The sequence below is a fragment of the Chamaea fasciata genome, unplaced genomic scaffold, assembly GCF_029207755.1.
Source record: "Chamaea fasciata isolate MVZ Bird 193981 ecotype frontalis unplaced genomic scaffold, bChaFas1.0.hap1 SCAF_8, whole genome shotgun sequence".
NCBI lineage: Eukaryota > Metazoa > Chordata > Aves > Passeriformes > Sylviidae > Chamaea > Chamaea fasciata.
Window position 1 is genome coordinate 37,336,193 of NW_027094093.1, and position 15,416 is coordinate 37,351,608.

A 15,416-nucleotide genomic window follows, 5' to 3' on the forward strand; every position below is an offset into this window, starting at 1 on the left:
ATAATCATCCCAAGGCAGTGGAAGGCTGGCCCAGCTGACCCTGCACAGCGGAATTCGCGGGCGCGGGCGGCTCGTGCCGAGCCCGCGGCGGTTTCTCACAGATGGCGCTGCCTGCCCATGCTGTGATCGCTGCTTGAGGGCTCAGAAAGTCTCCTGCCTGCTGAGAGGGAACTTTTCCTGGCTTTGGATGGCTTATTTCACTCAAGGAAGAGTTGATTTGGGGAGCTCTGAGGTGGAGGCCCTTCCAAAGGGGAGGGATAAGAGGAAATGTCAGGGTGAAATCGGTTGGAACCTTGTAGGAACATGGAGGTGTGGCCCGGACAAGGAGGAGGAGATGGAGGAGGAAGGTTGAGATGAGGTGTCAGAGAATCATCAACCTCCTGTGAGGGAGAATCATCATCCTCTCACCACCCAGGCAACTTCCCACTGCTTTGGAAGTTTAGGGAGAGCAGGGAAATGCTCCATCTCCCACGGGCCCTGAACACCACCACCTGTGCCATACTTGCATGAGGAGAACCAGAGAAACATCCATGAATCAGGAATTCCTTCCTGCCTGGCTTTGGCTGAGTGTGTGTATGGGAAGATTTGGTGTCTGACTCCCTTTCTACCCTCCTTTGTTTTTTTCCTCCTGGAATGGTGTTTTCCCTGCAAACTTGCAGCCGGCCCAGCTCATGGGTTTGGTCACGGTCAGCCAGCTGAGCTTGAGGAGGACAGAAGGGACAAAGCCATCCTTAAAAATAACTGTCCCCTCCATCAACACTTCTCCCTTAAAACCAGAGCTCTGATATCCGGCCCTTCCCGGGAGGAGCATTGGGACCTTCCATTGTCCCCATTGCTGGTGCCAACGAGGCCGAGACGTCCCGTCCTTAATGCGACCTGACAAACGGGCGGCCGGGCTGCTGCTGGGGGCCTCCAGCGCTTCATTTCCACCCTGGAGGGGCAAAGGGCAGGCCGGAGTAATCCCGCTGTGGGGCGGGAACGGGAACGGCCCTTCCCGCCTCCGGAGCTGGGCAGATTGAGTTAACGGGGATTTCTGTGTCAGCTCCCCTGCCCTTTCACAAACACACCGCATGATCTAAATGCCCTGTGACTGTGGCCCCGGCAGCGGATTCCGAGCGGGCCACGGAATTTCAGCTTCCATGAGGTGGGGATGAGCGCTTGGATTTGATGCCTTGGGAGGGCTGAGCTGGAACAGAGCCAGAGAATAAAGTAGATATTTGTGGCAAAGCCTTAAAGACCCACCTTGGGCAGGACAAGAGCCTGGCCAGGGCTACACCCAAGGCGGACCCAAAATGGTCACAGAATGGTCACAAAATGGACAAACGGTCACGAGGCCTCACACTTTTATAAGTTTTGATCCATTCGCACATTGGGGTTTAATTTCTCTCTTCTCCTGTCCACCCCTGTTTGTGCTTTTGGGGCTGAGAGTTGTCCCTGGTGTGCAGCAGGAGAAGGATTTGTTTTGTGTCCCTGCTGTGTGCAGAGCCCAGTGACGCTGACTGCGAGCTCAGAGCTGCCCCCCTGGGCAGCGCAGAACCCCAAATCCATGGGAGATCAAACTGAAGGCATCACCTTGATGCCTTGAGTTTTAGCTTTCAGTTTCACTACTTTTACCTAGCGTTAGATATTTATTTGCCATTAGATAATTAGCTGTTGTTAGATGTTTGTTATTTTTGGGTTTTTATTATTGTTAGTTGTTTACTATTGTTAGGTTCTTATCAGTTATTGAATACTTGTTATTAATAGCTATTTAAGAGTAGAGACTCGACAAGGAAAAAGCTTTGTCAGTCCTTTAATGGGGGGAAATGATGCCTTCAGTTTCAGCTTTCATGTTCTCCTGTGCTGCCCAGGGGTGCAGCTCTGAGCTCACAGTGTCACTGGGCTCTGCACACAGCAGGGACACAAAACAAATCCTTCTCCTGCTGCACACCAAGGACAACTCTCAGCCCCAACAGCACAAACAAGGGTGGGCTGGAGGGAGGGACAGGAAGGATGGGACCTCACAGCCTGAAGCTGTAATTAGACAATTAAACCTCAATGTGCAAATGGACCAAAACTTATAAAAGTGTGAGGCCTCGTGACCGTTGTCCATTTTTTGACCATTTTGGGTCCACCTTGGGTGTAGCCCTGGCCAGGCCCTGTGCTGCCCAAGGTGCACCTTAAAGGCCTTTTAGTAAATATCTACTTTATTCTCCAGCTCTGTCCAGTCTCTGTTCCAGCTCAGCCTTCCCAAGGCATCAGGCTCCGTGCCAGGAGCCGACGGAAGTCAGAGGGGAAAAAAATATCTGCCCGTGCCTTGTGTTTGCTCTGCCAGCACAGGTTTAGCCCTGGAGTAGCCGACACACCGCCAAAAATTCTTGAAAATAAAAGTTTTGTGCCAAGTTTGGCCGTTTTGGCTGAAAGTCCAGCACTAAAAGGGGCTTGGGAGTGAATGAAAAACCCTTTACCCCCTTGGTGAAGCTTCTTAGGGCTTATAGGATTCCTGAAGAGAATCCACCATTGCAGAAAATTAGGATTTTGTAGGATTTTGGGGACCAAACCGAATTTTTTTATCAAATATCTGCAGGTTTTAAGATAGTACGTCCATATCTATTTATCTATATTTATACCTCCTTCCTTACATTTCATTTTTATGTGTGACTGCGACACCAGAGAAAATGAGCGTGCTGAACACTGAATTAACATATAATTAACATGCAATTAATTAATTGAACATTTAATATGTGAATATTGGATATTGAGTTCTTAAGTACTTAATATTACTTTAATTCAAAATATTTTTCGCCACTCCACTCTCAGTGAAATACCATCATAACCTTAAACATCACCGAGTATTTTCCCCCCCTTGAAAGACAGAAATATGTGTACCCCGTGTTCATACTGGAGATATTAACGGGATATTAAATATTTGGGTTTCTGGCACTGGGTATTTCCATGGTTGCAGGAATTCCTGGTTTTTACCCTACCTGTGTGTATGGAACGAGCAGGTGGAGTGTGCTCATGGTGACAAAGGGTGGCAATAATGCTGGCAGCTGTTTGCTCACTGAGGACTTCCCTAAATTCCACAGTTTAAAATTTTTGACCCTGCTTGCCTTGCTCTGGCCAATCTTCTGACCCGGAGGATTTCAAAATTGTAATTCTTTGCCTGTAATTAAACCTGTTCCAAACGGAAAACGGAGGTGGGGGAGCAAATTCTCTCCGCTCCTCCACGGTTTCTCGCAGCTCATTAGGAGCTGGCAGTTAAGGCCTTTGCAATTACCAGAGGAAGGATGTGAATATTTTGAGGGAGCAGCTGGAGGGTTCCTGACACCCTTTTCAGGCAGCTCCAACTTTCCCAAACTGATGGCTGAGCGCTGCCACGCGGGATTTGGAGAGGGGCTGGGTGAGTGTCCCACAAAAGGGACACTGGGAAAACCAACGTCCTCGACTGGAAGGCTTTGATCAGCTCTGCAAAAAAAAAACAAAAAAAAAAACAACCCACAAAAGAGTTTAGTGCTTCTGATGAGCCAAGCCGGCAAATTCCTGCCTCGTTGGGAGGAATTCCTGCCGTTATTTCAGCCTTGCTGTGTTCCAACTTAAAATATCGCCGTGACGGTTGGATTTGATGGTATTGGAGGTGTTTTCCAACCTTGATGATTCCATGAGCGTTTGTCCCTCATGCTGATGATTTGTTAGTCACAGGCTGCTGATGAGAGTTGGTGCCGAGCTGTGACGAGCTCCTCTTTTTGGGATGCGAATCCTCATTTTTTAGTACTGTAGGTCAGGATCAAATCCTCATTTTTTTGCTCCTGACGGTCTCACTGCAAACCGCTGATGTCTTAAAAGGAAGAGCGGGACTTGTAAAACCTTCCTGGTGTTGTTTGGGATAAAAAAAAAAATATTCCCAAATTCCAAATTCTCCCTCCAGATCCCTCGTGGACCCATTTCTTTCATCTTCCACGTGGTTGGGAGACTTTTGTTTTGCTTCCTGTCTGCTTCTAATCAGGATTTCATTCTCCCCTGGCTGACAGGGATCCATGGAGTAAATCCAAAATTCCCTCTTCAGAAGGTTAAAGCAACAAAGTTTAAAGCACCGGGCTGTGCGTTATCTTTTTTCCTCATATGTTTTTATGGATTTCACTGTGTTTTAATAAAAAACCTGTTTGCAGATAACAGCAGGGACGACGACAACCTTTGTGCTGCTGGTCCTGGGTGGGTTTCTGCTGTGGGACGAACATTTGGAAGGGACATCGCCAGCCCTGTCATATTTTTCCTGAAAAAACCCAAAATTCCACAAAAAATTTATTTATTAGATATTAGCCACCACATATTCAGAGCTGCTTAGGAATTATCTGGATGTTGCAGAACTTTTGGTTGATCGGGGTGGAAAAAGCTCATCCCAACCCTGTGTGTTCTGGATGGATTCCAAAGGAAACCGTCGGCTCCCGCCTGGATCAGCAGCCGCAGGATTTTCCTGTCCTGTTCGATTTTTGAGGCATTTTCATGATTTTTAAGGGTTTATGATAGTCTGACCTGTGTGTTTAATGACGTATTGGCCCCAGTGGTTAATTGGTTCTGCTTAAATTAGTTCAATCAGAGACACTGGAAAAATTATTATTTATTAATGGCATGATAAAGGGAATAAATCCCTTTGGAGCATGGATGAGGAAAATCCAACGGTCACTTTGTTTGCAGCTCTGAGATGGAGGCTTTTCCAAGGGGAAATCAGTAGGAACCTCATAGGATTGAGGGGAAGTGGCCCAGCCAGTGAGGAAGAGTCAGGAGGAAGGTGGAGATGTGGTGCCAGCAGAATCCCCAACCTCCCGTGGGACCAGCCAGCTTCCCACCGCTCTGGAAATCCAGGGAGATCCTTTGGCCAAGCCTTTTCCAGGGCTGTTGATGCCAAAATAACCAGAGGAGGGGAAGGATCCGAGGTTGGGTCGTGGGGACGAGGTGGTGGCCAGGTCCTTGTGGGTTTGCTCTGCTCATCCCTGCTCTCTGCCATTTCCTCACGGAAAGAGGGATTGGGCACGGGAACGGCTGCCCAGGGTGATGGTGGAGTCACCGTCCTGTCGGGATCCAAATCCCTCTGGGCCCCATCCACACAGGCCCAGGGGTGCTCAGAAATGAATTAAAACCACCAGAGGAACTAAAATACATAAAATGCTCCCGCACTGGGTGATCTCGGAGGTGTTTTCCAGCCTGGATAACTCTGGAATTCTGTGTCTCTGCCCAGGTGGGGGTTGTTGGCCGCCACATGAGCAGCTGCTGGCCGGGCCATGGCCTGGCCGCCGGGGCTGTTCCTGCTGCTGCTGCTGCTGTCCGGCCGCGCTCCGGCCGCGCGCGGCCGCGACTTCACCGCCAAGGACATCGTCTACCTCCACCCCTCCAGTAAGTGACCCCCACCCCGGGACAGGGACGCGGGGAATGTCGCTTATCTCCTGAGCCTTGAGCTGATGGATTTGCACTCGAATTCTCGCCGGAGCCCAACCCAAAAGCCGCTTCCCGTCATCGTTTCCACGGTGTCGTGGTTCAGGGCGAATTTGGGAGGGAAGCTCCCAATGGGGTTCCTCTGGAGAGCAAACCCAAACGGCCCCTCCCCTGATCGGTCTGGGAAAAGAACTTCCTTGGAGAAAAGCGTAAAAAAAAAAAATTATTTAACAAAGAAAGTGCCCACAAGCAAAACGAATGAATAATATGAAACAATAAAACTTCTCATTGTTCCGAAGTGAGATGGCAGATTCAGAAAGTCCTTGTGGGTGTGGCTCAGCTCGCTCAGTCTCTAATTAGTTTTTCTGGTGCTGGCAAATGCCGAGGTCCAGGCCCTGGTGGGCCACAGGTGTGAGCTCCCGATGCTCCTCTGGGTTTTTCAGTCCAGGACAGGGTTAAACAGTCCCAAGAAATATAAAAGGAACAGCCCAGGGAGCTTGTCTGCCTCAGCTAGGCCAGGCTGAATAAAAGCACAGGAGATCTCTGTCCTGCTGTCTGTCTGTGCTTCAGACAAACACAGTCCAGGAGCAGAATGTGGAGCAGTTTCTCCAAAACAAACTCTGCACTTCTTCTTCTCCCTGCCTCACTCCCAGGATGAGTCTTAGCGGCACAGAACTCAATATCCAGCACAGACAGAACAGACTATTGGGGATACAAACATCACCAAGTGACCCCAGGACACACAGTCCTCGGAGGTCACTGGGATGTTTTCTGTGTTTCTCTACCACATTTCACCTCGTCACATGTTTCCTTTGTTTTTCCCCACTTCTTGAACCACAGCTGTGTTTGTTCGCTTCTGGCCCTGCCTTTAACCTGGATTTACGTGGAATCATGGAATGGTTTGGGTTGGGAGGGACGTGGTTTGTGCAGTCGCCGCTCTCACAGGGCCCAGATGATGTGGAAGAAAAAAGAAAAGCCAAGTTTTTGTGGGAGGTGTCCCAACGTGAGCTGTAAGGTCCCTCCCGACCCAAACCATTCCGTGGTTCTGTGTAGAACTGGACCAAAAGGGTTGAAAGATCACCCTGGCGCTACAGGCACTGACAGCTCCAGCCTTGACTCCAGGAACTCCTGGAGCGATGGAATTGCGCACCTTTACACCTTCCCTCGCCTGTCTGTCCACTTGATCGGGCTCAGATTTACAGAATTCCCTGAGAACAGGATGCCTGTGGAGCTGTCCCTGCCTCATCTCCCTGCTCCATCAGCTGAAACTTTTATGTTCTGCGCAAGCAGGCTGAAACTGCTGCTTTATGTCATAGCTGTGACCTGTCAGAGTGAGAGTGATTCATTTAATCATTGTGCTGTCCCAGCCTCACCGGAGTTGTAGCTGGGTGATTTTTTTTTCATTCCTTAAAAGCTGAAAGGAAACAAGCCATGAAATCCTCACCCCTCATTCCCAAAGGGGATCCGGCCCAGAGCAAGGGGAGGAGGTGATGATGATGAGGGAAGGGTGAAGACGTGGCCCTTGGGGCTGTAGAGGTTCCATTTACTGATAAATGCGACCTGGCCACCGTTTGGCCTCTGGGAAGGTGGCAGCACCTCGAGGACGGGTTGAAAGCGTCCCAGAAGTGCTGCCAGGAGAGCAATTAAGGAATTAGCCCTCGTTTGGTGAGATAAATCAGGACAGAGCTGCTGTTCAGAGCTGGAGGTTCAGCAAGGTGGTTTTAGTTCCCTGCGGGGCCTCGAGCCTGCCTTCAACAGGAGCAGCTCTTTCCTTTGCTGGGGCGATTCCCAGAGTGTTCAAACCCACCTGATATTTTGTTATCAGCGCTGATAAAGTTGGATGTGAGCTCCGATTCCAAGGGAACGAGCATTCCCGGCTCCCATTAACTCCCTTTGAAGTCAGCGCTGGCCACTTTGGCTGGGAAAACACAGCTGGAACCAGTCCACAGGGACCTAAATGTGCTTTTCCTGCTCTGGGGGAAGAGGGTTTTACAAATCGGAACCAACCTGCTGACACCCACAGGAAAACTTGGAGAAATTCGGATCTAAAGAGAAAAAAACAAAAAAAAGAGACGTTGCTGTTTTCTCCCGAAAAGCAGCACAGAAGCAGATTATTTGGGTGGTTTGAACTCCATTGTCCATTCATTTTAACTCCGTATTTTCCATTTATTTTGACTCCGTATTTTCCATTCATTTTGACTCCGTTATCCATTCATTTTAACTCCGTATTTTCCATATATTTTGACTCCGTATTTTCCATTCATTTTAACTCCGTTATCCATTCCTTTGAACTCCATTATCCATTCCTTCTAATTCCATGTTTTCCATTGCTTTTAACCCCCTGTTTTCCATTCATTTTAACTGGAATTTTCCATTGCTTTCAGCCACGCCGTACCCTCACGGATTTAAGTGTTTCACCTGTGAAAAGGCCTCAGATAATTACGAGTGCAACCGCTGGGCTCCGGATGTTTACTGCCCCCGAGGTAACCAGCCCCATCCGGGAATTCCATCCCAACCCCACCTGTTCTTCCCAGGAATTGTGGAACTTGGGAGTCTGGAAAAGTTTTTCCTGTCTCCTGGCAGTGGATGAGGTTGAGGATTTTGAGTTATTCCCTGTTTTCCTCTGGCTCAGCTGGGGGTTAAATCAGGCTGGGGGCGATTTTTTTAAAATCCTGGGATCCAGGGACAGCCCCATTTTCTCTGGGAATTCCATCCCAGCCCTCCTCACCCTCACAGGGAAGGAATTTTAAGGGATTTTTTTCTTTTTTTTTCCTCTTCCTGGTGAATACAGAACCAGTTCTGACCGTGTTCACTTCCCTCCCCCGGATGGCACAAATCCACAAATCCGGGGCAGCCACGGCTGGAATTTCCATATTTTCGATGGTTTGATCCCATAAATCCCCTTGGAGCCTGAAATTTGGAACAGCTCAGAAAAAGACCCTCTAACACAAAGACTCAAATATCAGATCCAGGCGCTGCTGAGCTCCCCAAATCTCCCCTTCCTTCACCAGCTCTCTTCCAAGACCCTCACACAACATCCAGGTTATCCACAGCCCCGGTGGATCCCATCTAGTTCGGTTGTTTGGGGATGATTTTGCCTTTGGGGGGAAAAAAAAAAAAAAATCGTTCTTTTGGGAAGGCTGAAATAGATTTCTTTTGGAAGAAAAACATTTCTTTTGGAAGCAGCTGACCCCGGTGTGCGTGTTATGATTCCACAAAAAATAATAAAGGAATAAAGAATAAAACAGCCTTTAAGGGGTTGTGGGGTGGTGGAAGTTTTTTTTATTCCCTGTGGGATCTGCCAGAGCAGGAGAGGGGGAGCCCAGGTTGGCTGGGAATGGCACTTCCAGCAAAATCCCGGGAGCTGCTGCACAGGGGGATAAAGCTGAGCCCTTTGGGATAAAGCTGAGATTTAGGGCAGGACAAGCTGGAAAATGTGGAAATTTCCCCTTTTTTTCCCCTCCTTTTTTCCCAATCCTTTCCCCTTCCTTTTTCTTCTGTTTTCCCCTCCTTTTCCCCTCCTTTTCACCTTCCTTCCCCCCGCCTTTTTTTTTCTCCTTTTGCCCTCCATTTCCCCTCCTTTTCCCTGTTTTTCCCTTTCCCCTCCTTTCCCCCTCTTTTTTCCAATCCTTTTCTCTTCCTTTGTCATGTTTTTTCCCTTCTTTTTTTCCCCTCCTTTTTTCCCCTCTCCTTTTCTCCCCTCTCCTTTTCTCCTCCTTTCCCCCCTTTTTCCTTCCTTTTTCCCTCCTTTCCCCCCCTCCTTTTATTCCCTCCTTTTCTCTCCTTTCTCCCAGCTGTAAGCGCATGTTCAGTGACATTATACAGAAATACATTTTTAAAAAATAGAATTTTTTTTTTTAAATCCCATCATTTAATAAAAATCCAACATTTCTTCCCCTATTTCTCCTGCTGGTGAACTCTCAGGGAACAAGAATTGAGCAGATAAAAAAATTTCCATGTTTTTTAGGGAAAAGGTTCTGCTTCAGCCAGCATGTGATACACAAAAAATACATTAAAAATCTGTATTAAAAAAAAAAAAATCCAGGACTTTTTTTCCTATTTCTCCTGCTGCTGGGCTCTCAGGGAATGGGAATTGAGCAAATAAAGATTTTCCCATGTTTTTAGGGACCGGGTACTGCTTCAGCCAGCACGATACACAAAAAATACGTCAAAAATCGGTATTTTTTAAAAAGACCCAGGACTTTTTTCCTATTTCTCCTGCTGGTGGATTCTCAGGGAATGGGAATTGGGCAAATAAAGATTTTCCCACGTTTTTTAGGGACCAGGTACTGCTTCAGCCAGCACATGATGAAGGCCAGCGGGGAGAGCGTCTCCGTCACCAAGCGCTGCGTGGGCCTCGAGGAGTGTCTGAGCACGGGCTGCACCTACATCAGACACGAGGAGTACAAGGTGGGAGAAACTGGGGGGGAAAACGGGAAAAAATTATATCGTTGGAGCGTGGCTTGGAAATGGGATCGGTGTAAAGAGAGGGAAAAATGAAATGAAATGAAACCATATGTAATAAAATTAAATAATAAAATAAAATAAAATTAAAAACATAATATAATATAATAGTTATATTATATTACATTACATTATATTACATTACATTATTTTACATTACATTTCATTATATTACATTGTATTATATTGTGACATACGATATATAATACAATATTAATGTAATACAAAATACGTATATTATATTCCATATATAATACATATTCTAGTACATATTCTATATATTTTTTATTATTATTATTATTATCTCTAGCACAGATTCTCTATATTTTTGTTGATTTTATGTAACATTCTGCTATAATTGTTAATATTCTATCGATATCGTATGTGTAATATTGTACATACTATATCTATGTACAATATACATAATGTATCAATTATATGTGCATTATGTGCACGTAATTATTAGATGCTATGTAAGTTATATGTATTTATTATTATATACATTATACTTCTACATTATGGATTATACGTACCTTAGATATTTAATATATTAGATTAATGTAGATATAATTAATTAGATATGTACATATAACGGCATTCCCTGTTCTCCCTGTGCTTTTTTTCCTGGAATTCCTCATTCCCTGTTCTCCCTGTGCCTTTTCCCCTGGAATTCTGCATTCCCTGTTTTCCCTGGAATTCCTCATTCCCTGTTTGCCCTGGAATTCCTCATTCCCTGGTTTCCCTGTCCCCCTTTTCCCTCTGGAATGCCTCATTCCCTGTTCTCCCTGTGCCTTTTCCCCTGGAATTCCTCATTCCCTGGTTTCTCTGTCCCCCTTTTCCCTCTGGAATGCCTCATTCCCTGTTCTCCCTGTGCCTTTTCCCCTGGAATTCCGCATTCCCCGTTTTCCCTGGAATTCCTCATTTCCTGGTTTTCCCTGGAATTCCTCACTCCCTGGTCTTCCCTGTGCCTTTTTCCCTGGAATTCCTCACTCCCTGGTCTTCCCTGTGCCTTTTTCCCTGGAATTCCTCACTCCCTGGTCTTCCCTGTGCCTTTTTCCCTCTGGAATTCCTCATTCCCTGTGCCTTTCTCCACGGAATTCCTCATTCCCCGGAACTGCTTACACCCCGTTTCCCCTGGAATTGCTCATTCCCTGGAATTCCTCATTCCCTGTTCTCCCTGCGCCTTTCTCCCTGGAATTCTGTATTCCCCGTTTTTCCCTGGAATTCCTCCGCGCCGCCCGCAGGTGTGCACGTCGTGCTGCGAGGGCAGCATCTGCAACCTGCCGCTGCCGCGGAACGCCTCTGACGCCGTGTTCGCCACCTTGTCACCGCTCAGCGCGACACCGCCGCTGGCCGCGCCCCGCCTGGGGACACCGCTCGGCCTCGGCCTGGCGCTGCTGGCGCCGCGATGGCTGGCCGCCACCGCCACCGGACGGGGACAGTGACAGCCACAGCCACAGCCACAGCCGCGGGACGGGGACAGCGACAGCGACAGCCACGGGACGGGGACAGCGACAGCGACAGCCACGGGACGGGGACAGCGACAGAGATAGCGACAGCCACGGGACGGGGACAGCGACAGCGACAGCCACGGGACGGGGACAGCGACAGTGACAGAGACAGCCACGGGACGGGGACAGTGACAGCCACAGCGACAGCCACAGCCACAGCGACAGCCACGGGACGGGGACAGCGACAACGACAGCGACAGCCACGGGACGGGGACAGCGACAGCGACAGCCACGGGACGGGGACAGCGACAACGACAGCGACAGCCACGGGACGGGGACAGTGACAGCCACAGCGACAGCGACAGCCACAGCCACAGCGACAGCCACGGGACGGGGACAGCGACAGCGACAGCCACGGGACGGGGACAGCGACAGCCACGGGACGGGGACAGCGACAACGACAGCGACAGCCACGGGACGGGGACAGCGACAGTGACAGAGACAGCCACGGGACGGGGACAGCGACAGCGACAGCGACGGGACGGGGACAGCGACAGCGACAGCGACAGCCACGGGACGGGGACAGCGACAGTGACAGAGACAGCCACGGGACGGGGACAGTGACAGCGACAGCCACCGGCCGGGGACAGTGACAGAGACAGCCACGGGACGGGGACAGTGACAGCGACAGCCACGGGACGGGGACAGCGACAGGGACAGGGCCGGTGACAGTGGAAACGACGGCGACAGGACAGGGACAGTGATAGGGACAGCGACAGGACAGAGACAACGACAGTGACAGGGATAGTTCCAGGGAGAGCGACGGGACGGGGACAGTGACAACGACAGTGACAGGGATGGTGCCAGGACCAGCGACAAGGCCAGAACAAGACAGGGACGGGGATGGTGACAGGACGGGAACAGGACAGGGACAGGGACAGGGACAGGGACACGACAGGGAAGGGACAGTGGCAGTGACCACGACAGTGACAGGGATGGTGCCAGGGACAGCAAGAGGGACAAGAACGGTGACAGGAGAGGGTCGGTGACACGACAGGGACGGTGACAGGACAGTGACACGCCAGTGCCGCGCTGTCCCAGCTGAGCCGCCCCCGCGTCCCCGGGTGGATTTGGGATAATCCCGAGTCTGGGCCGGAGCGGGATCCCCGCTGGCTCCGTGCGCCGGAGGAACTCCCGGACAGAATTCCCGGAATCCCGCTGGGAAAGAGCCCTGGGGCTGGAAAAGCCCAGCCTAACTCGGGAAAAGCCCGACCTAACCTGGGTAAAGCCCGGCCTAACCTGGGTAAAGCCCGGCCTAACCTGGGTAAAGCCCGGCTTATCCCGGTGAAGAGCTGGCGACGTCACGGAATTCCCCCCGGGAACAGCCCCGCCGGCACCTCATTAACGGCGCTGCCTCATTAACACGCGGTAATTAACACAAACTCGGGGCGGCTGCAGCATTCCCGCACCTCCGGGACGGAGAGCAAGGGGAAGGGGAAGGAGGAAATCCCTGGAAAACCTCTGGAATTCCCGAAGCGAACCGCAGGAAGCCCTAAAATTCCTCCTTTTCCAGCGGGAGGAGGATGAGGAGCTGCTGCTCACCGGATTCCCGCTGGTCTAGGGGAAGAATATTTCCACTTTTTTCCCCATTTTTTTTCCCCATTTTTTTTTTCCCCCCCAAATCCCACGATCTGAACGAGAGAAAAGAAATCCTGGGATTTTTATTCCGTTTTTATTCCACTGCTCGCGGCTCCAGCTGTGTTCGGGTGACCCGTGGTTGCTCGTTTTCCCTGGAAATCGACGGATGCAATATTTATTTTTTTGGAAATCCAGGAGGGTTTGGAAAAGTGCTGGGAAAGTATTCCTAAAAACGCTGATCTTGACAGGAAAAAAAAAAAAAAACAACACAACAACAAACCCGGGATGGTTTAAAAGTCAGCGAGCCTGTAATGTGTAAATTATTAAAAATACATATAAATATAAATTTATATTAAAATAAAAATGTTTTACATCTCTTTAAAAAATCAACTTTGTCTTGCAAAGTCAGTAATAAAAGCAGGCTGTCATGGACTTGCTTTAAAACTGTTTTATAATGATTTTTATAAAAAAAATAATAATTATTCTTTCAGGAGCGATTTTTTTCCTCTCTTCCCGCTCCAGGGTAACTTGAGCTTTATTAAATTCAGGTATTTTTAGGCTCAAAATGCTTTTTTGGGGAGGGGAATTACAAAAAAAAAAAAAAAAAATCCTGGAAAAAAAAAAGTCCTGAAAAATCAGGAATCTGCTCATGGAAGGGGCTGGAATGAATTTTGTGGCCTTGGGACTGGATTTCCTTGGAATTTTCTTGAATTTTCTTTTCACATAATTCCAGCTGATTTCTCCAGGGAAGAAAAGGCTCGCTGTGTTTTACAGGAGGTTTCATTTTAAAAAATTATATATAAAAATACATATATATATATCTTTATAAAAATCGAGCTTCCCCACGGTCTGGTATTAATTATTTTTAATAGAAAATCAACATTTTTGGGGTCTCACCCCCCCCCCAGAATTTTGCTGTCTTTTCAGGATTTCCTCACCCATCTCTGGTTTTGGGTTTAAATCTCTTTTTCTATGCAAATCCCACCTGGATCTGGAAATTCCCCCCCAAATATCCAAAGCCTGTCCCTCCTCTGGAATCTCCCTGGAGGAGTTAATTTAAAAAAAAAGGAAATTAAGAAGAAATTAATTTGTTTTTCCCTTTTAAAAAAAGAGAAATTAACCCCAGAAAATGCTGAGCTGCACCATATTTATTTTTGGGTTTTGGGGGAGGGGGGGATAATTGCTTGGAAATGTTGAGTTGTTTTTTTAAAACAGGTGTAAATTCTGTACAAAATATATTCTGTATAAATAAATGGGTTCAATATTCGCCGGGAGGTGTCTGATTCAATTCCAGCCACGGAATTAAAGAGGGAAAACCAGGAAAAACCTCCCCAAAGGAGGATCAATGTGGCAAAATGATGGGAAAAAAATGGAATTTTCCCCGAGCAGAGAGGGAAAATAGAATCCAGAGATCCCCAGAATAAATAGGAATTCCTCAGATTTGTCAGGATCCAAAAATTCCCCAAATAAACAGGAATTCCTCAGATTTGGGAGAATCAAACACAACAACCCTGCAGTTCTCAAAATCTTTAATCCTCTTGATGAGAAGGAGAAAAAGAAACCCCAAAATGGAATAAAATCATTGAAAGTAACAAAATTTTTATGGATAACAGAAGTCAGGGATGAGTAAAACCCTTTTTATGGATAACAGAGGTCAGGGATGAATAAAATCCTTGGAAATAACAGAGTTTTTGTGGATGACAGAGGTCAGGGATGGATAAAATCCTTTTTAGGGATAACAGAGGTCAGGGATGAATAAAATCCTTGAAGGAACAGAGTCTTTAGGGATAACAGAGGTCAGGGATGGATAAAATCCTGGAAGTAACAGACTTTTTGTGGAAAACAGAGGTCAAGAATGAATAAAATCCTTGAAAGTAACAGAGTTTTTATGGATAACAGAGGTCAGGGATGGATAAAATCCCGAGTTTTTGGGGATAACGGAGGTCAGGGATGGATAAAATCCCGAGTTTTTGGGGATAACGGAGGTCAGGGATGGATAAAATCCCGAGTTTTTGGGGATAACGGAGGTCAGGGATGGATAAAATCCCGAGTTTTTGGGGATAACAGAGGTCAGGGATGGGGCTCTGGAATCTCAGCACAAACCCCATGCCAAAGGGATCAATCCAGAGCCCCCAGCACTGCAGAGCAGCAGGAAAATCCTGGAATTGCTGCTTCGGGGAGGGAATTGGGAATGCAGAGCCCTCAGTGCTCCTCCGGGGAGTTTTCCTGGCTCCCAGCTCCGTGCTGGGTGCGCAGGGGGGACAAGGACGGGCAGAGGCACTTGGGCAAGGAGCTGCTCCTAAAGGCAGCCCGGCTTTGCTGAGCCTGGCTTAGAGCCTGGGCCAGGTTTGGGATCCATGGGGGGGGGTGGATAAAACCAATAAACAAGCGAAAATTCCCGGCTCCTCATCCAGACTGAGCTGCTGCACATTCCCGTGGGATAAACCCTGAAAT

The 15,416-nt window shown here is 48.2% G+C and overlaps 1 protein-coding gene across 1 annotated transcript in view; it reads left to right on the forward strand.

The window, feature by feature from the left end:
* Window positions 1-15,346, forward strand: part of LYPD6 (LY6/PLAUR domain containing 6) — a 30,930-nt gene extending 15,584 nt beyond the window's left edge. The window contains exons 2-5 of the mRNA XM_066190438.1: window positions 5,216-5,370; window positions 7,794-7,892; window positions 9,689-9,819; window positions 11,118-15,346. Coding sequence (XP_066046535.1) covers window positions 5,259-5,370; window positions 7,794-7,892; window positions 9,689-9,819; window positions 11,118-11,318 — 543 coding nt within the window. The 5' untranslated portion in view covers window positions 5,216-5,258 and the 3' untranslated portion in view covers window positions 11,319-15,346. The remainder of the gene's footprint in view (window positions 1-5,215; window positions 5,371-7,793; window positions 7,893-9,688; window positions 9,820-11,117) is intronic.
* The last annotated feature ends 70 nt before the right edge of the window (window positions 15,347-15,416 follow it).